Source organism: Petaurus breviceps, unplaced genomic scaffold (genome assembly GCF_028583685.1).
Source record: "Petaurus breviceps papuanus isolate PSGF00001 unplaced genomic scaffold, PetGlider_PUasm1.0 140, whole genome shotgun sequence".
NCBI lineage: Eukaryota > Metazoa > Chordata > Mammalia > Diprotodontia > Petauridae > Petaurus > Petaurus breviceps.
This window is the reverse complement of record NW_027185698.1, coordinates 86,674-109,514: the sequence shown is the minus strand read 5'-3', so window position 1 is coordinate 109,514 and position 22,841 is coordinate 86,674. Positions and strand designations below refer to the sequence as shown.

Here is a 22,841-nt window from a genome sequence, read left to right as displayed (position 1 = left end):
TTCCTTGGAATTCTTAGTTTCTTTTTTTTTTGGAGGGGAAAAGGCAGGGAAATTGGGGTTAAGTAACTTGCCCAAGGTCACACGGCTAATAATTGTTGAGTGTCTGAGGTTGGATTTGGTCCTCCTGAATCCAGGGCCGGTGCTCTATTCATTGAGCCACCTAGCTGCCTCTCTAGTTGCCTTTTTCTGGTTTCCTGCTTCTGACCAATGCTAGACAGATCTCCCCAGAGACTGAATGCTGCTCTCCCCCTTTTTTTTTCTTTGAGGGGAGGAACCAGCCTGGGGCACTGCCTAGAATAAACTCTGGATGTCAGATGCCATTACAAAATAGACAGAACAAAATAATTGAGAAATTCAGTATGCAGTGTTCATAGGTAGACTGCACTTATGTAATAAATTTGATGACATTGTCTAGATTAACAGATAATGCTGTATCCAACTACCAAAGTACTGCTTTACAGAATTAGATAAAATTATAAGATATGTTATTATAAGATACATTAAGGAGATCATGAGAAAAATTGCAGTGAAGGAAGGGGACCAAGCAGTGGTTATCAAATTTGGTATTGGTTAAAGAAAAGTAAAAGTAAATTGAGAATTGACTACATAAATAAGGTATAAAAGCAAATGAATACTGTAGCCTAGTGTTCAATAAGCTTAGCATTAACATAAACCACTGAGGTCCTCTTTCTTTGAAGAGAGCTACTGGGAAAACTGGAAAGCATTTTGGTGGCAAGTAGGCTTTTTTTTTTCCTACAATAAATTCCAGGGAATTCTAAATATAAAAGAGCCATTTAAAAAAAGTAGTAAGCTGTTGATGAGGATGGTGATGGACCTAGCCAGTTATTGGGAAGTGATTGTATAAAAACCAACAGAAAATTTTGTACTGGTATACATATTTTTATAAAATATTATTGGTAAACTAAATTTCATGCATTTATGGTATTAGAAGCCAGTTTTCAAGAAGGTATAGATTGAGTTCTGAGAAGGGATGATTCCTTTTTGCTTATATAAATACAGGGCATCTTCTATAGAAAAATGATTGAATTTAACTTATCACCATTGAGATCTGCCTCTTTGGTCCTTGGTTCATTCCCAAACAGGAAACCTTTCCGTTGAATAGCAGACTTTTTGATTTAAGCTACTTCATATAAATCAGCTAGCTAAGTATCTGACCCCAAAACAAGATAAAACAAGGAACTTACAAATGGTATATAATGTTCCCATTATTTCAGGAATCAAGAATAATTCTCCATAATAGCTCGTTCCCAGCTGGCACAAATGTGTGCTAGTTTCCCATATCTTTAAACCTCATTTGACCCTATCACTGAAGTTATTATCCTACATCTCTCCTTACTTTGACATGCAAAGTATTAGAAATAAGTCTACGTTTGTTGCCTTCACTTCCTCTTCTTACATCTCAATCCCTTGCTTTCAGGCTTCCAAATTTATCAGCTTAACTGAAACTTGCTTACCAAAAGTACCAGTGTTTTCTTAACCTGCCAAATCCCCTCCTTTCTCAGTCCTCATCCTTCTTGACTTTCATGGCATCTGACACAGACCATTCTCTCTTTGTTATATTATTGTCTCCTGATTCTCTTCAGTCTTTGTACACTTCTCAGGTTCCTTTGATGGATCACTGTGTCCCACCCATTAATTGTGGATGTACCCCATAGCTCTTTCCTGAGCCCTCCTCTATATTATAATCTCTGGGGACCTTATTAGCTCCCATGGGTTCAATTATCTTCATTCGGATGACTTGCAGATCTATATGTCAGCCTTTGTCTCTTTTGAACTCCATTGCAATATCACCGACTAAGTTTTAGATATATCGAATCTTTTTCATTATGGAAATTTAAATTGTAGCTTCCAAAGTTGCACTTGTCTGTCTGGATGTCTTTCTGGACATTCATTTATTCTTTTGCAGTTTTCAAAAAGATGTGTTAAGGAAGACAGATCAATTTCAAATCTACTTTCACACTATCTTTTGCATCCTTCCCTTTATCTTTACTTACACAGCTACCACACTACTTCATGGGAGTCATCACTTCTTTTCTGGAGCATCTTCCTAATTGTATTTCTTGCAGACTCATTACATTCCAATCCATCCTTTTTATATAAGCTTACAAAATATTAGTAACTAAAGCAAAGGTCTGACCAAGTCACATCTTCTTTCCTCAATAAATTCTAATACTCTCCTTTTACCTTTAGGATCAACTACTATTTCCCCAGCTTGATATTTAAAGCCCTTCACAACCTGGTACAACCTACCTTTCTAGACTTATTATACATTACTCTCATTTACTCATTCTTTTATCTGGTGGAAATGGCTCCCTTGCTGTTCCTCACATAAAACATTCTGTTTCTTGTCTTTTTTATTTTGTACTGGCTGTCTCCTTTGCCTGGGATATCCTTCATCACATGCTGTTTGGAATCCCTAGTTTTCTTCACTGATTAGTTCAAGAGCCCTTTTTTATAGGAGGCCCTTTCCTGATCTCCTGTGTTTCCCCTTAGAAATTACCTTGTATTTACTCTGAATGTATGTTGTATGTATTTATGTGTATGTATTGTTTCCCCTAAACACAACAGGAGCTCATTGAAGGCAAAGACTTATTTCATCTTTGTGGTTATACCTTCAGCTCTGCACCTAGTATCAAGCCTGGCACATAGTAAGTGCTTAATAAATGCTTATTGGTTGATTGATAAATCTAAACATCCTCAAATCGATGATCATCTTTATAACACTGTAGGTCATTGGCTTCCATCCTTATGTAAAGACTCACATTTCAGTCACATAGGTCAATACAAGGTTTTCAAAGGAACCTCTCAAAAGTTACAAAAGAGGGAATTGAAGACATCAGGTCAGTATTTCTTGGGCCATGTTCATAGCCAGTGACTCCTTTCCCAACTAATTCATCCATTCCTCCATATCTTCCAGTATATGCAGAGGGTGGAGATAAAACCCATTCTGCTCCTGAGAAGCCCATAAGTAGAACCCTATAGCCATTACTCTGTCTGGTGTGCTAGAACTTTTTTATTTTTAAAATTAATATTTTTGTCGTTTTGCTTTCCTACTGCATTTCTCTCTTCCCTAACTCCCCTACCTCTTCCCATACATTGCAGCCAAGAATAAATTGGGAAGAAAAAACATTCAGAAAAAACAACATATTGAAAAAGTCTGTTATAATCCCACTATGCAAATAAGTGGATGAAAAGGTGTCTTTTCATATCTTTTTTTAGGGGCCAAATTTGGTCATTATAATTTTGCTGTGTTCAGTTTTGATTGTTTTGTTATATTTACTTATTGTGGTCATTTTGTATATTTTCTCCTCATTCTGCTTACTTCACTTTTCATCCATTCCTTTAAGTCTTTCCATGCTTTCCTGAATTCATCATAGTCTTTTTTTCTGGAACTTCTTTTCAGGGTATCATAATAAATTTGGGTAATAGCTCAAATTGCTAGGTACCTAGATACCAGTTGCGTAAGTGTCAGAGCAACATGATGTTTACCTCAACCTTCTCTACCTATTCTCCTTTGTCTTTTTCCCTTTTTTGCCCTCCCCCCCTTTTTTTTAACAATAATTTTACACTGATGAGCTTGCATGTTCGTGTGGGGATAAACGATATGAAACCTTGACATAATTGTCTCATCTAAGAAAATCCAACGCAGTAAAATCAGAACCTAACATAAAATGGGGATGATATTGGAAGGGATTCATAGAATTCTTTTAGTAATAAGATGTGCTCAGTTAAAAATGAGGTTTGGTTTTAAAAGATTTTATTTATATAGCTTTGGGAATATGTATTTGAGTCTTTGTATATAGTTTTGTTCAGTGGTCATATAAGTTCATGAAATCCTGGTTTCTTGTTTTTTCATAGCAAGAATTGACACTATGCTTCGTAAAACAATCAACTGTAGTGATTTCAAGCCTCGACCTTGGTTTCAACAGGGTGATATCAATTACATACAAAGGGTAAGTATTCTGTTGTTATTTATAGGTCACCATATTGACTTTTGGGCTTTTTTGTTTAAATTTTTAAAAACATTTTAGTAATTGCCAGAAAGAGAACTGAATATTATGGATCCTGTTATTGGAGTCATTTATATAATACAACTTGTGATAGTATAAAATGTGCAGGTCTGGGGAGTCAAAACTATCCTTTAGTCTTGGTCCTTTTGACCAACTGCCCATTGATTTTCTCACTTGGTCTTCATTATCTTAAAGAAATAAATATTTGTGGAACACTTACTTTACTTGTGCCCCTATTGAGATTGTAAAGAAGATGTAAGTTATATCCTCAAGGAGTTTATATTAGATATAATAGAACCGTGAAAAGATAACAGGGTAGTAAATAAGTGCCAGATCAGTAGTAAAGGTAATGAGTGCCATTTGTGTTTGAGACAAAAAGAGATCATTTACAGCTGAGGTGGTAAAAAGAGATCATTTACAGCTGAGGTGGTCGCTGAAGGAAAAAGGTTAGATTTTAACTGACTTTTGAATGTGAATAGGTACAGAAGAAAGTCTTCAGGGAATAAAACTCAAAGCCAGGCAGGAGGGAAAGCCAAGGCTAGCTCACAAAATGGAAGAGTGGTAAGCTAGGTTGAGTTTAAAGACTCAAATTGTCCTGGGGGCTTCAACTGAAATGTATCGGCACCGTGGGAGAGGGCTTCACGTTCTCTACATCTGTGTTATAACACCTGTGCAGATGCTCTAGTGGGGAAAGATGGGAAGTAGCCAATTAGGAAGGCAAATAGTTGTGTAGAGAAGGAGGGGTCACCAAGGATGCTCGGGGGAAATCAGCCAAAGTCAGTAGTTATACTTTCTAGGGACTTTGTCACTCAATTAGATCTGTGAACTAGGTATTTTTAGATTGAGGTGGTAATGTGGTGACTCCAAAGGTGCTTTTGCAGCTCTCCCCTTTTGTACAGGAAAAATCTTGTCTCTGATGATCTGTTACCTACTATTATAGATCTTAGATTTTTGAGCATTATAAGTAGTTGATGGGACATAGGAAGGAGAAGGAATTGGAGAGAGGATCTGACTTAATTTAAGCTTCTAATTTCCTCTGATTTCAAAGCCAGTGCTGCTTCTGCTGCTCTTTGATATAATAGGCCTACACAGCATTTGACTGAGTCTTTTGAGCACCTACAGAATTCTTTTTTTTTTCCTAAAGCAATTGGGGTCAAGTAACTTGCCCAGGGTTACATGGCCATTTATTTTGTGTGGGTGTTAAATATCTGAGGCTGGAACCATCCTGGGTCCTCCTGACTCCAGGGCCAGCGCTCTTAATCACTGTGCCACCTAGCCTGCGCCACCTAGCCACCCCATCCTACAAAATTCTTTAAAAAAAATTTCTAACTAAGGCTGATCCTAGACATTTGGTAATCTTAAAGATTTTTGGAGGCTCTAGTCACCTTTAGTCAGTTGAAGGAACAAGTTCCATATTTGGCAGAAGGAAATAGAAGAAATTCTATTTTCATTACTAAAGAAATGTAGAAATGCAAAATGTTGCAGTTTCTTGAAACTGAACCCTTCAATTTAGTGTAGACCTTGAAGACTATGTGTGAATGAAAAATTAGCATAGAACCAAGAACATCAGCATAAAATTCTGATTAGAAACAAAACAATATACTTTTAAAAACTTTAAAAAGTTCCACATATGTTGGGGAGCAGGAGGAAAGGAGTTAGACTGTAAGGATTAAATTGACATCTTATTTGTTATAATAACTGATTTTTTTTAAAAACAAAAAGATTTCTTCCTTGGTCAGCAGCAGTTGTTTGTCCTGTGCTTTCTTCTGCTTGTTGTGCTACTTTTGGGGAGATAAGTGCTGGGAAAAGCCAGAGTATAGATGCAGCTGAAGCTTTCCTAATCATACTTTTGTACCCAGGATACTTTCTAATTTGAAGTGACAGAGGAAAGATTGCAGGATATTAAATAAAAAACTTGGGTTTGAAGTGTGATTTTCCTACTTAAGAGGAAAGAACTTTTGTCTTAGGTAGGCTAGCCCTATGTTAGGTAGGCTTAACTGTGTGTTAGGTAGGGTTAGGTAGGTTCTAACATTAGCTTGCAGCTCAGACTCAATCTTCAGAGGAGATTGTTAAATTTTCAGAGTAAGCATTTGTACCTCAGAAATCAGCAAACTACAAATCAGGGCTTGGTTTATTTTTTTTTTGTTGTTTTGGACTTAAGGTGATGGAGAAAATATTAATAATGCAGATTATATTTAAATATTTACCAGAAAACTCCTGGGTTAGGACTAGATAGCCATAAAGGTTCCTTCTGATTCTGAATTTATAACTATTAAAAAATTATTGAAAATTTTGATAACAGAATATCGAGTTGCAGGTAGTTGGAAGTAGACAGTTAAATAGGCAGACATTCATAGCAAGTGAAAACTCAGTTACATTTAATTTGTGAGTTTGTGGTGAACATTATTTGGTGACCTTTGTAGTCAGCTGTTTTAGTGACACACAATCCATACCTAAAACTAAAGAATAAATGAAGCATGGATTTTTTTCTTGTTTTTGTTTTCCTCAGATAGATTACTGGGGAAACTTGTTATTCAGTCTTTGCTTCTCCAAAATTACTGGGGAATCAAGGAAGAGGATTTTTTTTTTAAAGCAATTGGGGTTAAGTAACTTACTCAAGGTTACACAGCCAGTTATTTCTGGGTGTGGTGCTAAGTATCTGAGCCCAGATTCGATCCCCAGGTCATCCGACACTGGGGCCAGTGCTCTTACTCGCTGAGCCACCTGGCTGCCCCTTGAAAGAGGAATTTTTTTGACAGTCATAGGAAAAACTAATTATGTTGCATTATACAATGGTTTTACATTTTTGAAATCCTGGTTTTGTCATTTCAGGTAAGTTGGGAGGCAGGTAGGACATTGTTTAACAGATTGAAGGATTGAAGAAGCTGAGGTGAGAGAAGTTAAGTGATTTGCTTTGGTCAGAGAGGCTAATAGCTGAGTTGGAAGCTAGACCTGATCTGAACAATGTAATATTCTTTTTTAGTTTTTTGAGTTATTTTATTTTTAGTTTGCAGCATTCACTTCCATAAGTTTTAAGTTTTCTCTCCATCCCTTCCCTCCCCCAAGACAGCATGCAGTCTGATGTATGCTGTCCATATGCATTCCTACTAAACATATTTTCACCTTAGTCAAGTTGTATAGAAGAATTAGAACAAATAGGAGGAATCATGAGAAAGAAAAAAAACAACACAAAACAAAAAGAATGGCTCTGCATTTAGACTCCATAGTTCTTTCTCTGGGTGGATGGTATTTTCCTTTGGAATTGTTTTAGGACCTTTCATTGATGAGAAGGGTTAAGTCTATCAAAGTTAGTCATTGCACATTTTGGCTGTTACTCTGTACAATGTTCTCCTGGTTCTGCTCACTTCACTCAGCATTAGTTCATTATAAGTCTTTCCAGATTTTTCTGAAGTCTGCCTGTTCTTCATTTCTTATAGCACAAGAGTATTCCATTACATTCATATACCACAGCTTATTCAGCCATTCTCCAATTGATGGTTATCCCCTCAATATCCAGTTCTTCGCCACCATAAAGAGTTGCTATAAATATTTTTGTACATGTGGGTCCTTTTCCCATTTTTATGATGTCTTTGGGATATGGCCCTAGAAGCAGTATTATTGGGTCAAAGGGTATGCACATTTTTATAGCCCTTTGGGTATAGTTTCAGATTGTTCTCCAGAATGGTTGGATTAACTCTCAACAATGAATTAGTGTTCCAGCTTTCCCACATCTCCAACTGTTATCATTTTTCTGTTTTGTTGTGTTAGCCAATCTAATAGGTGTGATGTGGTAACACAGTTGTTTTGATTTATATCTCTAATCAACTATGTAAATACTTGATCTTTTCATGTGGGTTGCTGAATGTCTTATCTGCTTCACTATTGTTTTTCAATAGTATCATTAATTAGGGAGGCATTCTTTTTGGCATTTTTATACTTGTCTGCACCCTAAAACTGTGTGCAACAGAAATCCTTACCCAAATAATACACAGAGGCTTCTCAAGGTAGGAAGCAGAAAAGAATGGTTTATTACGATCTCGAGAAAGGGCAACCCCCCTTCTGACAAATAGTCATAGAGAAGAAGCAATTTACAAAAGGAAATGGTGAAGTTATAAAACCCTAATGGGGAATTCTCCCCCACCCCCCTGCTGACCCTTTTCTTCATATTGGCTGGAAGTCAGGTGCACAGTCTTAAGCTCAGTGATCTACCTCACAACAGTAGACCACTCAACATACATTTGAGAAAGCACTTCTGTCCTTATTTGGAATATCTTATGCTGAGGTGTCACTGAGGAGAGGGGTGACTTTCTACCTCTGAGTTTTGAGTCCTTGTAAATCATGTGATTTTTGGTGAAGGGGAACTCTGGCCTGTTTCCTATAAAAAGCCTTACTAGATTTTAGAGTATAGAGTGAGAAGTTTCACCTCTCTCACTCACACTCAAGATGTGGTACCCAGAAAAGAGGAGCAAGCCCCAAGTAACAATTTAGAATTGGATCCTTTATTATACACCATGTTGACTATCTGGCCGCATGGCAGGCTGGGCACCCCACCATCCCAGGTCGTGCAGCAGTGATCTCAGGTAAAGCCTCAGCTTTTAAAGGGAATGCTGCTGCACAGCCAGCAGTTAGGTATTAAGTGAAAAGAAACTTGCAGAGGCCAAAAACAGTGATTGGTCAGTACACACTTCTTCCTGACTGAGAAGCCCACCCACCTCCACAAAGGTGAGCTGACTGCCTAGGGGCGGAGCTAAACCTGGCAGTCTGCTCCCTTCCATGAGGGAGAGCTGAGGTTGGGGGATGGGAAAGCCAGGTACAACAAAGACACAAATGACTTCACCCAAATTGCTCTTTATATACCAGTAAAGAATGAGCTTGTACTAAGGAAAATGAAGTTTAGAAAAGTTTGGTCAGAGATTAAGTTTGTCAGAAAAAAAGAAAATATCTTGTTGGAATTACTGTTACTTTTTTTTTTAAACTTACTTTTTACCTGAATTGAAATAAAGTTATGATAATAGCAATCATATAAGTAAATAAAGGGAGCTACTTTTTAAAAAAAGTAAAACAAAATTTATGAAGGATTCACCATATTGGATAGAATCTTAAGGAGTTTCTGATGTTTATATTGACAAGTGGGCCAGATTCAATCTCAGCTAGATTGGATCTTAGTACCTTAGTCTTTCTGTATAAAAAATCCATCTTGCCTCCCTGAAACACTGTGGTAGGGAACTAGGGGTGGTCAAGTAGTTTGGGGTGACTAGAGGAGGTCTTTAGGGGAGGGTCTGAACTCCCTAAATGGGGAGTCAGAACTTCTGGGAGCTGGCCAACTAGAAGCTTAGAGGTATGAGAAATATGCTTGTGGAGATCACAGGACTTCCCAGGCAGGTTCAGGGAATTAGCATTGATGAGCTTCTGCAGTCCACTGCTTCTCTAGGGGCTCTTAGTAAAACAGCAAACTCCTCACTGAAAGAACTCACAGAGTGGGCAGTTTGTGGATGTGGTTCTCACTACACTGATACAGAAGTAGGAGTGGGGTTATATAGTTCTGTCCTTCTTGTAAAGGATAGTTGAAATTGCTCAAATTCCTCACTTTATTTCCCTACAGTTCCTTCTTTATGCAAATTACTTGGGGTGGTAGTGAGGTTACTTTTGACCAGGCCAGTTCTAGCTGTTGTCACTCCACCTTTCTAGTTCCCCTGGTGCTAGGATGGCCATTGTCTTAGTAAAATAAAATTAGTGAACCTCCCCACAGTTATTGATTATTTCCCAATAACTTGGGGAGCAAAACTAGGTACCTTAATATCACCTCTTAGGGAGGCAACCTCAATTAAAATGACTGTAGCAGCCACTGAGTCTAATTGTTTTGAAAAATAGGCTACTGGCCTGGGGTCAGGTCTTAAGGACTGGGTTAGGGCTCCGAAAGTTTGTCCTCTCCTTTCATCAACATTCAAGAGTGAAAGGTTTTGGAGTGTGGTCAATTTAATTTTCAAAGTCTCAGAAGCTTTATCCTGGTTGGGATCCCACTCTAGAGGAAGTGAGTCAGGGCCTTGAATAGCAATTAATGGTTTAAGTCCCTCCCAGGCCTTTGGCTTAATTGGATATTGACTGCGATGGGGGGACACTTTATGAGGTAAATGGTAGCTGGGGTGGCATGAGTAGCTTGCCCAGGAATTCCTTGATCCCAGTTGACTCAACTGTCTCCCACACTTCTGGGGTGGACATGGGGAGGTCTGGTAAATAGAGGGAAAAGGGAGATGGGAGGTTTAACTAGAGAAAATTACTACCAGTTCCCTTCCCAACAAGGGGAGATAGAATTGAAAGAATTGGGCATACCCTTCAGGATGGGGCATCTGGCCTTGTCCTCCATGCTTCAGAAGGTGTGCCCTGGTCCATGACCTGGAGAATAACCACTGGAATGAGAACCTGAAAGAATCAGGCTGAGTGCAGCCTCCTCGCTGCCTGACCTAATGGGACCTTCCAGGTCTGGCCCAAAAAGCACCTTGAAGGTGCTTTGGAGTTCCAAGAATGGGTAGGGAGAAGGGGAGGCTTTACATGCCTTCTAGTCTTGGCTGGAAAAGAACTTGAGATTAGCAGTTTTCCTGGCCTCTTGGGAACCAGAATGTTGGGGTTTAAAATGTTGAGGTTTTGGGGTGCTCAGGACCCCAAAATACCAACATGCTGCGTTCTGCCCAAATGAATTTGACTCAAGCCTTCTTTCAGCCAAAGTAAAACAGAGTTTATTAACGATTTACCATATCTGGTAGACTTTAAAAATTTATTTTATTTTATTTTTAGTTTACAACATTTAGTTCCATAAGCTTTTGAGTTCTAAATTTTCTCCCTGTCCCTCTCCTCCCCGCTCCCTCCCATGGCAGCGTGCAATCTGATATAGATTCTACAAATACCTTCACATTAAACATTAGTCAAGTTGTAAAGAAGGATTATAACCACATATTGGGTAGATTCTTAAGGAGCCTAAGCATTTGTGATAATTGTATTGACAAGCAGGCCAGATTGAATCTAAGGCCCCCCCCCCCCAAAAAAAAATCTTTAAAAAACAAACATCACTGTCACTTCCATATAAAGAATCTTTCCATGTAACCAAAAGTTCAGTTCAGCAAAAGACATATTGGCCAATACTGATAATATATACCCCATTCCACAAAGAAGTTACTGCTTGAGGTTTAGGGTTTAGCGTAAATTTTTAGTTGCTAAAAAAATGCTGGTTTTACTTGCTTTTTTTCATCATATTCTTTTCAGTTGAGTTTCTTGAAAACTTTTTAGGACAACTTGAGAAAACCTGTGTGGCATAGCACAAATAATACAAATGTTATTGCTATCTCAGTCTCTGCTAAAGCTTAAAATTTTTTTCTTAGTGGAAATTTTTAATGAGGACATCTTGGGGATGGAAACAATCATTTTTGGGGAGAAAAAGACAACTTGGTGGGCTTTGACTTCTTAAAAAATTTTTCTTTGTTGGTGCTATGTTTAAAAAAACAAGCCACTATCACTCCTTGAACCTTTCATAAAACCCTCAGTTGTAACAAAAGTAGAGGTTAGGAAAAATATAAAGCAACTCTTTGACCATGTCTGAAAATGTATGCCTCATTCTACACATAGAGTGCCACCTCTCTGTCATGAGACAAGAGGCATGCTTTATTTACTTTCAGTCCTATGAGGTTTCAATATTACTGTTGGTTACTGTATTCATCTAAATTCTGATATTTTTCAGTATTGTTTTCCTTTACATTGTAGTTGTTATATAAATTGTTCTCCTGGTTTTACAGGTTTTCCTCTGTATCATTGTAATTCAAGTTTTTCAGAAAATCTTCATAATTTTCATTTTGTATAGCACACGAATATTCCATTATATTTATATACGGGGTTTATTCATCATTCCCATAGTGGAAACCTCTTCTCTTTCAAATTCTTTGCTATAACAAAAAGTACTTGGATAAAGATTTTATATATATAGATATGTGAGATTTTTCCTCCTTGAGAGGTCTGTTTTATTGGTATCACTGGGTCATCAAATACACAAACTATTTAGTGATTTTCCTGTGGGGAAGCACCATTTTCACCAACAGTGCATTGTCTTTCTACCTCCCCTCCAGTTTTGTCTGTCATCACATTGTGTGACCTTCTAATTGTTTAAATTTGCATTTCTCTGTTAGCAATTTAGAGCTTTCATACTGAGAGCTCACATTTCTTTAAAAATGCTGGTTCATGTCTTTCACACATTTCTGTTGGAGAATAAGCCTTGGTTCTTGCTTTGTTTTTGTTTTTTAAAGCAATCGAGGTTAAGTAACTTGCTCAAGGTTACACAGCCAGGTGTTTCAGGGTGGGTGCTAAGTGTCTGAGCCCAGATTCAATCCCCAGGTCATCCTGACACTGGAGCTGGTGCTCTTCTTACTCACTGTGCTACCCGGCCACCCTGGTTCTTGCTTTAAAAGGCATCCCAGTTGTTTCTTAAAAGTGTAAAAGTTACTTTAAAAAATCTTTAAAGTGCTTGGGATTTAAGAAATAAAGTTATAGTTATCCGGTCTATAATCCTACCTTTTTTTTATCTCATTATGACTTAGGCCCTGTTACTACTGGATTATGCAAGTTATTTGTCCCTGTTTCCTCTGAGATATGACTTAAAAATCTTTCAACTTGAATAAGAAAGGAACTGATTTTTAGAAAGCAGAATGCCAAGGAAAAGGAAAAATCTTGGTGGAAGTCCTGCTAGGAAGTCTCTGAATACAGAGGATGTCACATCCAACATTGCTCACCGTGAGGAGCTGACAACTCTTCCTACAGTACCACCTCAGCCAAGTGTTGACAAAGAGAAACTCTTAAACAGCTTGTCAGAAATGTTTTCTGACCTGGATCCTGATGTAGTTTATTTGATGCTTTCAGAATGTGATTTCAAAGGTGAGAGAAATGAGCAATTTTGAATTATTTGCATTTTATTATTATCCTGCTTTAATATATCCAGTAGTGAGTATAAAAAAAATTATCCATTGATAGCACTCTTAAAAGTTTCTATATGTCAGAATTATATTCATAAGGAAATTGGTCTGAGAAATTGTTTATGGAACTGTTTATACAAACACATATTTGGGAAATTTGAGAAGAAACCTAGCTGAGCTAATTTTTTTTATGATGGATGGGCACATTTTTGCCCTGTGATAAATATGTGTGCAAGGTATAGTTTTTGTTTCCCAGCATGATAACTAGAAAGGAGTTAAGGAGAAAACAATTAATAGCATCCAGAATTCTGTAAGTGTTCATTTAACTTACTCAATTCAGGGACTCATTTACTTGTAGACATATGTTGTTTCCTAATTTAAAAGTCACATTACTACAAAATTCCATAAATTAAGTAGTTGTGTGAAGAGGGTACTCTGTATTTGAAATGAATGGGTACTTCATATCACATTTATCAGTACAAGGACATAGAGTTAAACATAATTCATCCTGGCAAAACACACAAATCAGCAGCATTTGTTAAGTGCCTGCTCTGTCCAGAGCACTGTTAATGTCCAGTGGATACAAAGATGAATGAAATAGTTCTGCTTTCTGGAAACTTACTTTTTATCCAGCAAGATAGCATGTGTGTAAACAAACGTGTAAAATATATACAAGATAGGTATAAGGTAGATTTAAGGGGGAGAGGGCACCAGCATTTGAGAATAGGGAATTGGGAAGTTTTTATGTAGCAGGAGGTATTTGAGCAGGGCTTTCAAGGAAATAGGATTTTAAGAAGTAGAGAACATATGGGAATGCATTACAGGCTTGGGGGACAGATAGCGCAGATAAGGGTGAAGATAGACATATGGAGTGTCACATGAGGAGTAAGAAGGCCAATTTAGCTGGTCCATGGAGTCTGGAAAATGCAGGTTGACTGTTAGCAGTTTTAAAAGAGTGTTAACAGTTTTAAAAACTGAACAGAGCTTATATTCCAAATGAGAGCCATTGAGGAACTGTTGGGGCTTATTGAGTAGGACAGTGACATGATTAGATCTGAACTTTAGGAAAATCACTTTGGCAGCTGTGTGGTAGATGGATTAGAGAGGAGTGACCAGTTAGGAAGCAGTTTCAGTAGTTCAGGTAAGAGGCAATTAGGGCCTAAACAAGGGTGCTGGCTGTGTGAGTAGAAAGAAGCAGAGATGTTGTGGAGACAGAAACAAGATTCATCAACTGATAGGCTACATGGGGTGCAGGATAATGAAGATTCAAGATAATGGGTAGGTTGTGAACCTGGTGATTGGAAGAATTCTGGTGGCATCTTTGATAGAAATAGGGAATTTTGGAAAGCAGATGGATTTACAGGGAAAAGTTTTGGACATGTTGAGTTTGAGATGCCTACGAACAATTTGTAGTTGGAGATAGAAGCCTAGAGCTAGAACTAGGAGGCATCTGTTTAGAGATCTTAATTAAACCCATGGGTTCTGAGAGCTCATCAAGTGAGAGAGCTTAGGGTGATATGTCTATAGTGAGGGGGCATATAATACATGATGATCAGCAGAAGAGTCTTAGAAGGAGTGGCATGCATGTAGGAAGACACAAAAATGCAGAGTAGAGTGATTATTCAGGCAGAGGGGTGGTTATCAGTGACATGGGTCAAGAAAGGTCAAGGAAGGTGTGACTGAGAAGAAACCATCAGATTTGGTAGATTAGATATGATTGGTAATTTAGAAGGCTGTTTCAGTTGAATGATGAGGTTGAAAGCCAGATTGCAAAGATATAGGCAAGGCAACAAGCATCCATTTCGCTCTTACTATATGCTAAGCACTGTGTTTGGGGACTGCCCCTGTCCTCAAAGAGCTTACCTTCCAGTAGGGGAAGACAACATATAGTAGGGAGCTGAAAAGTGGGGAGGGGCAGGAGAGAAGGTATACTTTGTGGGAACTTGTGGTGGGGATGGGGAGTGATCATGGTGGTGAACTCTGGAGTGAGAAGTATAACCAGGAGGGGATTGAAGCTTGACCAGCCTGGGGCAGTTCCCCCCACAAATGGAGTTCTTGGGGAGGAACTAACTGAATGAGAGAAAGACTGACATACTTGAGGGATGTTCCAGTGTGAGAAGACAGCTGAGGCAAGTTTCGTAAGAACCCAAGAGGCGAATGAGATGTGAGAGGAAAAGAAGGGGAAGCAATGGGTCTAGGAGTTAGGTTTTAAAATGGAGGAGAGATACTATTGAAGAAATAAGCTAGAAGTAGTAATTTTTTTTCTAGAAGTTATAATAGTTATGCTTCACTAATTTGAACTTTATGATAATTCAGTCTATTAGGTTTTAGCTTTGTAGAGTTGTAAATTAATAGTATAAATATATGTTGTATATTATTGTATAGTATAACATATAAAATAATAGAATATATAACATTATGTAAGAATAAATAAAAATAGTATAAATTTTTTTCTAGAGGAATTTATAAAATACTTTTTAGGTAACCTTAAATACTTTAAAAAACTTTAAAGTCAGTTTCTTAAAGTTATAACGGGCATTGAAATAATCATAATAAAATATTAATGAAGCAGTATCTTATAAGGAAAGAATAGTGGATTTGGAATCAGGAGGAACATGTAATGTAAGTAGAATTCATTAGTTGTTTGACCATGAGCAAATCATTTAATCTTTCTCATTTTTTTTTCTCATCTCTAAAATGAGGATAATAAGGTCTATGCAGTGCTTCTTAAATACAGAGTGGCAACAGTAAAAGGTTTCTGAATGTGCTGCAACAACCAAAAATTAATTGAAAATAAAATGTGTAATGAATCCAAGGTATTTCTGGGAAGGCCTGCCTGTATTGCATCAGGCAGCTTCACTGCACCCTTGGTTCTCAACACAAAGCATGTGCACTTTGCACTGCACGTGCTTTCAGGCCATGCAACTCAAAAAGGAGTCTGGAGTGGAAAAAGTTTAAGAAGCCCCTGCCTCTGTCTACCTTCTGGGGCTGTTGTTAAGATCAGATTTATACATATTGCTTTGTAAACTCATCTAATACTAAGATAATGCAAAACTCACCATAATGTTAAATATATTAAAGAGAAATAACATGGTATAATAGATAGAATGCAGGACTTGAGTCATAAGGACTGATTTAGTTGTCACATACTGTCAAGTCTGTCAAGTCAGATAACCTCTTTTAGCCCCAGTTTCTTTATTTGTAAGAAGAAGGGTTTGGACTCAGTGGCTTCTGAGTTTCCAACCACTTCTAACTCTGTCATCTTATGTATATTTTTTGCCCTAATCATGTTTTTATCCCTCTCTTTATGAACAGTTGAAAATGCTATGGATTGTCTCTTAGAACTGTCCACTGGTGCCAAAGGAATGCCAGCCTCTAAAAGTTTAATATTGGAGTCAGTTGCAACACCACTTGGTTTTGTTAATCAGCATCTTGCTGAAGGAAATGAAATGAATGAAAAATGTCCTCAAGTAGAAGATGAAGACAGTTCCCAGTCAGCAGATGCGTTCTCGGATATGCGACTTACTGAAGACTTGGATTCCTTAATACAAAATGCATTTGAGAAATTGAATTATGCTTCTAATGACCAAGTGTCTACACAGTCTTTGGAAAACAATTTTGGTGGGCCTAGTGACAGTGGAAGGAATTTTTCTTTGCAAAAAACAGAAATGGACACTAAGACATTAGAGAATTCTTCTGTGTTAAGTTCAGAACGTTTAACTTTACATTCAGATTTGAGCAAGTCCAGAAACTGTAAAAAGGAAGGTATATGGCCTTTAACAAATAGCAGTCCTATGGATGCCCAGCCTAATAGTTTTTTTACTCAACCTAATGACTCTCTAGTGGTGTACGTTAACCCCCGTCAAACTCAGAATGCGCTTTGCGATGCTCAGAATTTTGGATGCCAGCCTTCTCAAGCCTGTGTACATTTGGGTACGAATGAATTAAGGACTGCTGTTAATCCTCTTGTACAGATTCCAGACCAGACAGAAGATGGAGTAGGCACATGTGGGGATCAGAATGGTGTTTCTGTCCCTGATTTGTTTACTCAATCTAAAGGATTTGGTTTCAAGCCACAAAATCATACAGACCTACCACCACAGGGAAGTGACTTCAACTTTTGCCCTGGAATGCCACCATTGCCACCCCCCCCAGTGCTACCACAAACTTCCTGGAATCCAATGGCTTCTGCTTTTGAGCCTTTTCAAGGGATCCGAAGCTTCATTGCTCCAGTTGCAGCCAGCCCTCAGCCGGTAATATCTGTTTTTGACTACTGTGAACCCGGAAGAGTCTGTGCTTCTCTGCCACCTCCAGTTCTCTTTGGCACCTGGGATAGAAATGCTTCACTGCCGATGCCAGTGGCATGGAGAAATCAAGATGGAAATCCTTACCAAGTACAAGAGCCTCCTGCTTCTCATACTGTTCGAAGAAAAACCCCTTATGTAGGCCAAACACTTGTACTACTCAGAGGGCTTCCAGGATCTGGAAAATCCTTTTTGGCAAGGTATAGTGTTTCTCTTAAGTACCCAGGGTGAATAGAATACGATAGCTTGAGTATTTATATTGTCTTTGTAATGGCTTTCTCTTTACTAGCTACTACGTGGCAAAAGTCTTAATTAAACTTTTAAATATAGATTTTTTTTCTGAAAACTTACTCTCCTAACACTTTGTCCCCAATAATGCTTTGTACCAGGCTTTCTCCAGTTTTTTTTGAAGGGCAAAGGAGAGTGAGAATACATGATGATTCCAAGATACTAAACCTAGGGTTTATTGTAAGTGACAAGTTACAGCAAAAATAGGGAAGTTGGTGGGCAGCATTATGAATTCAGTTTTAGACAAATAAATGCTTATTTTGCATCTTAGCCCCCTGCTAAACTGTGGATATGATAGAGAAAGACAGTACCTTCTGTCAAAGAGCTCACACTGATCGGTGGAGACAAGTTAATAATTTAACGAATGTAAAATCAAGACACACCACCTAACTGACAGGTGTTTGTGTGTGTGTTTTTTTTTTTTAAGCAATTGGGGTTAAGTAACTTGCTCAAGGTTACATGGCCAGTTATTTCTGGGTGTGGTGCTGAGTTTTTGAGCCCAGATCTGATCTCCAGGTCATCCCAACACTGGAGCTGGTGCTTTTACTCACTGAGCCACCTGGCCGCCCCTAAGCAATTGGGGTTACGTAACTTGTTCAACAGGGCCAGGTGTTTCTGGGTGGGTGCTAAGTGTCTGATTCCGGATTCGATCCCCAGGTCATCCTGACACTGGAGCCGGTGCTTTTACTCGCTGTGATAACAGGTGTTTTCAAGTCTTGTTCAAGACTCCTTTGATGGGAAATCCATTGCTGATGAAAGCAGACCATTCCAATTCAGTACATGCTGGGAATTTTTTCTTAACATTTTTTTTTTAGTAACTTCTATTTATCTGTTGTTCTTAGTTCTGCCTGCTAGAGTCTAATCCCCATTACCATTACAGAAGATTCTGGAATGGATTTGTCATTTAATTTCCTAAGTCTTCTTCACTGATTCTCATATTTCATGATCTTGAGGTATTTTATATTTTACTAGCCTGGTTGTTTTCTGTCAATTGTTTTCCAGTTTATGAATGTCATTCCTAAAATCTGCCTGGAATTGAACACTATTCTATATATGACTTGGTTAGGGCAGAATATTGGGGGACCTTCTCCTTGGTTCTGGTTATTTTCTTTTAATATAACCTGAGATTGAATGAGCTTCTTAAGCTGCCTTACCTCACTGACACATCTCAAAGAATAGAATACTTCTAAATCCCAAAGATCTCTCTACTTTTCTCCCTTGTATTTATGGGCTTGATTTTTTGAACCTAGATAAAAGGTTTTTCATTTATTATTGCTACACTTTATTTCTATTAGATCATACCCAGGGCCTGTTGAGAACTTTGGATCCTGCCTCTGTAATCCAGTACATTAGCTATCCCTCCTAGCTTTGTTTTATATACCCATTTGTTAGGCATGCAATCTATGTCTTTATTAAAATCATTGATTAAAATATTAACCAGCATAGGACTGGGTATTATACTAGAGACTCCTTTCCAAGGCAGACCATCAATGTCTAGTCTTTGGGTCTGATCATTCAACCAGTCCTGAATCTGCCCAATTTTATTATTGTCTGGACCACATCTCTTTGTATTGTTCACAAGGATAACAAGAGTATCTTTTTCAAATATTCTGCAAAAATCTAGGTAAACTAAACAGCATTAACCCTTAGTATTTTTGTAAAAAAAAAAAAAAAAGGAAAATAGGGTTTTCCCTAGCACAGTATGTTCACTTAAAAAGAGTTTTATTAATGCCTCTTGTTTTTATATCACAGATATTTTGGCTATTTACCCTCAACTCCTTCTGCTGTCTTTAATCTCTCCCTTTTTACAAAAGAACAACATGACCTGTTTTTGCTGAAGTTATATTGAAATCAAATTCATGACTTATTTGTCAACTCTAGTTTCTTCCTGTTTTGCTTCATTTGCCTTTCTCCAGTCTAGTACCACTCTCATTCCTTATAGCTGTTCACTGTAGAGTTCACTGACTGTAGATTTGCAGTCACATCTGCCATTTTGTTTTCTTTTTGGAGGGGAGAAAGTAGGGCAGTTAGGGTTAAGTGACTTGCCCAAGGTCGCGGGGCTAATAAGTGAAGTGTCTGAACTGAGATTTGAACTCAGGTCCTCCTGACTCCAGGGCCAGTGCTCTGTTCACTGTACCACCTAACCAACCTTGTCATTTCTTTTAGTACACAGGGATATAGTTCATCTAGACCCTGGTGCCTCTTACTGTTTCCTTATTTATATTGGGTATAAATGTCCTTTTAGTTATATTTGTTTTGACCTTTTGTTTTTGACAGAAAAGTCAGAAAAAGAATAAGGATTGAGCAGCTATATCTTCTACTTTTCAGCTAATTAGCTTCCCATATACCACATGCAGTGGTTTCATTCTCTCCTTTTTTTTTGCAGTACAGGTTGTTGTTTTTAAAAACAAATTTTAAAAATTGTTTTTATTGCTTTTTTTTCAAGAATTTATTTTTAGTTTTCAACATTCATTTCCATGAGATTTTGAATTCTAAATTTTTTCCCTGTCTCTCCCCTGCCCCTCACCCCAAAATAGCAAGCATACTGATTATTCCTTCCCCCTAGTCTGCCCTCTCTCCCCTCCCCCCGTCCATCACCTTCACCACTTTCCCCTTATTTTCTTGTAGGGGTAAGATGGATTTCTATACCCATTGCCTGTATATCTCATTTCCTGGTTGCATATAGCAGCAATTTTTTAACATTTATTTTTTAAACTCTGAGTTCCAGATTCTCTCCCTTTTTCCCTCCTCACTCACCCTGACTGGGAAGATATATTGCTTTTTTTTTTTTTAATAGCTTCAACTTATTCTCAGCTTTAACCCAACCTACCACTGTGCTTTCCTAGAACCATGCTGTTCTCTGATACTTCCTCTTACCTGACTGATTACTTAATTCAGTGCATCTCTTCAACTTGTTTATTTTTTTCAGACAAACCTGGTTTTGTTCAGATAATTTTTGATTATTTGCCTTGGTGTTTTTGGAATTTTGTTCTTAAGAATTAACCCATCTGCCTTGAACTGACTTTCCTTGAAGAATTTTAGATCATGTATGTTCTGCTTTGAAATCTCTTCTCCCAAGATCTAGGGTGCATCAGCAATAATCTTGGAGAACAGATGATGAAACATACCTCTCCTCATCAGAGAGGCAGGGGACATATTTTGGCAGAATATTGTATATAGTGGCACATGAAGTCACTGTATTGGAGATTTTTGCTTAACTTTTATTTGCTACAAGGAAGAATTCACATTGAAGAATGGATATCCAATTTGGTAAATCAGTCAGAATCAGTCAGCAAAATTTGTTAAAGTTTTATTGCTATTCCTTTTTTAATGTCCATTTTTTAAAATTTTGAATTCCACATTCTTTCCTTCCCTCCAGCTTCTCTCCATTGAGGAAGGTAAGCAATATGATCCCCATTATATATGTGAAGTCATGTAAAACATTTCCATCTCAACAGTGTAGTCAAAAAAAAAAAAAGCAAGAGAAGTAAAGAAAGTGAAAAACAACATACTTCAGTGTGCACTTAGAATTTATCAGTTCTTTCTATGTACTGGAGTTGGATAGCATTTTTCTTTTTCTTTTTTTTTAAAGCAATTAAATTTTTGCTTTTTTAAAACAATTGGGGTTAAATAACTTGCTCAAGGTTACACGGCCAGTTATTTTTGTAGGGGTGATGAGTATCTGAGGCTGGAACCAATCCCAGGTCTCCTGATGCTGGGGCTGGCACTCTTACTCACTGTGCCACCTGGCCGCATTTTTCATCATGTGTACTCTGGAATTGTCTTGGATAATTGTATTGATCAGAATAGCTAAATTTTTCACCAGTTGATTATCATTACACTATTGCTACGTTCAGTCTTGTTCTGGTTCTGTTCACTTTTCTTCAGTTCATATACGTTTCCCCAGGTTTTTCTGAAACTCCTCTCATCTTTTTTTCCCCCCTTATAGCACAGTTGTATTTTATCACAATCATGTGCTACAACTTGTTCAGCCATTCACCAGTTAATGGACTTCCAGTTCTTTGCCACCACAAAAAGAACTGCTTATGAATATTTCTGTACAAATAGGTACTTTTTTTTTGTCTTTTTTTTTTCTTTTGTCTCTTTGACAAAAGACCCAGTAGTGATATTGTTGGATTAAAGAGTGCCCATCAAAGTTTGCCAGGCTTTCTTCTTCTCTATCTCAAACTAGCAAATAGTGCTAATTTCCCCAAAGTTTCTCACTCCATTTACGAGTTATTCTCTGTTATAGAGAACCAGAACCAAAATAGAATTCATCTTTGTTGGTTCGTCCACCTTTTGAAAGATGAAATAATTGATCATTAAGGCAAGTTAGTAAGATTAGTTAGCTTTAGGCAGAGTAAAAACAAATTTCTAGATAAAGGGCCTTTTACTGTGTCCCTCCCCATGCCAAACTTGTAATCTTTCTCACATTTTTTCTCTCTATCCTGCTCCCAGTGGTACATTTTTTTTGATGATAAATTTATACTGTTTCCCTTTACTTCTTGTGAGGAAGTAGGGTAGCATTTGTGGCCAAGGCCTTGGTATGCAGAAGAGCTTAGTTTTAAGATCCATTTCTGCCACTTACTGACTGAGTGACCCTGAGAAATTAGTTTAATTACTCAGTGTCCCAGACAACTCTCTATGTAGGGGTAAGCATACTTTTTCTGTAAAAGGTCAGATAGTAAATATTTTAGGCTTTGTGGGCTGAGAGGCAAAATTGAGAATGTTATGTAAATACAAAATTCTACAAATTTTATTGGTAAAATTTTAATAAAATGCAACAATAATTGTACAATTTTTTTTTGCCATGCAGATCTATACTAATGGAATTAGTAGAATGGAATTTTGAAGGTATGACTATATATTATAGGTAATGAGATTTTAAGTATTTTCTTCTTTGAAAATCTTTTTTCATATACATAGGTACTGCGAAATACTCATTAATCCATCAGCATATGACTTTAATTGAATTGAAAGGCTAATAGTCTTATTTTTTTTTGGTAAACAGTATTTTATTTTTTCCAATTACATGTAAAGATAATTTTTAACATTTCATGTTTTATGAGATTTTGAGTTTCAAAATTTTTCTCCCTCTTTCCCTCTCATTCTCCCTCCTCATTAAACATCAAGCAATCTGATATAGGTTATACATGTGTAATCATGTAAACATATTTCCACTTTAGTAATGTTGTGAAAGAAGAAATAGAATAAAAGGGAAAAACCACAGAAAACAAAAAAAGGTGAAAATAATATACTTTGACAGC

The 22,841-nt window shown here is 37.5% G+C and overlaps 1 protein-coding gene across 5 annotated transcripts in view; it reads left to right on the top strand.

The window, feature by feature from the left end:
• N4BP2 (NEDD4 binding protein 2) overlaps nt 1-22,841 on the top strand; it is an 83,228-nt gene that overhangs the window by 11,076 nt on the left and 49,311 nt on the right. For 3 of the 5 annotated variants that reach the window (XM_069068099.1, XM_069068131.1, XM_069068124.1), the window contains exons 2-4: nt 3,880-3,974; nt 12,611-12,944; nt 16,298-17,486. In XM_069068099.1, coding sequence (XP_068924200.1) covers nt 12,719-12,944; nt 16,298-17,486 — 1,415 coding nt within the window. In that variant the 5' untranslated portion in view covers nt 3,880-3,974; nt 12,611-12,718. Of the gene's footprint in view, nt 1-2,589; nt 2,670-3,879; nt 3,975-12,610; nt 12,945-16,297; nt 17,487-22,841 lie in introns of all 5 variants that reach the window. The other 2 variants (XM_069068115.1, XM_069068106.1) reach the window with 2 other exon arrangements.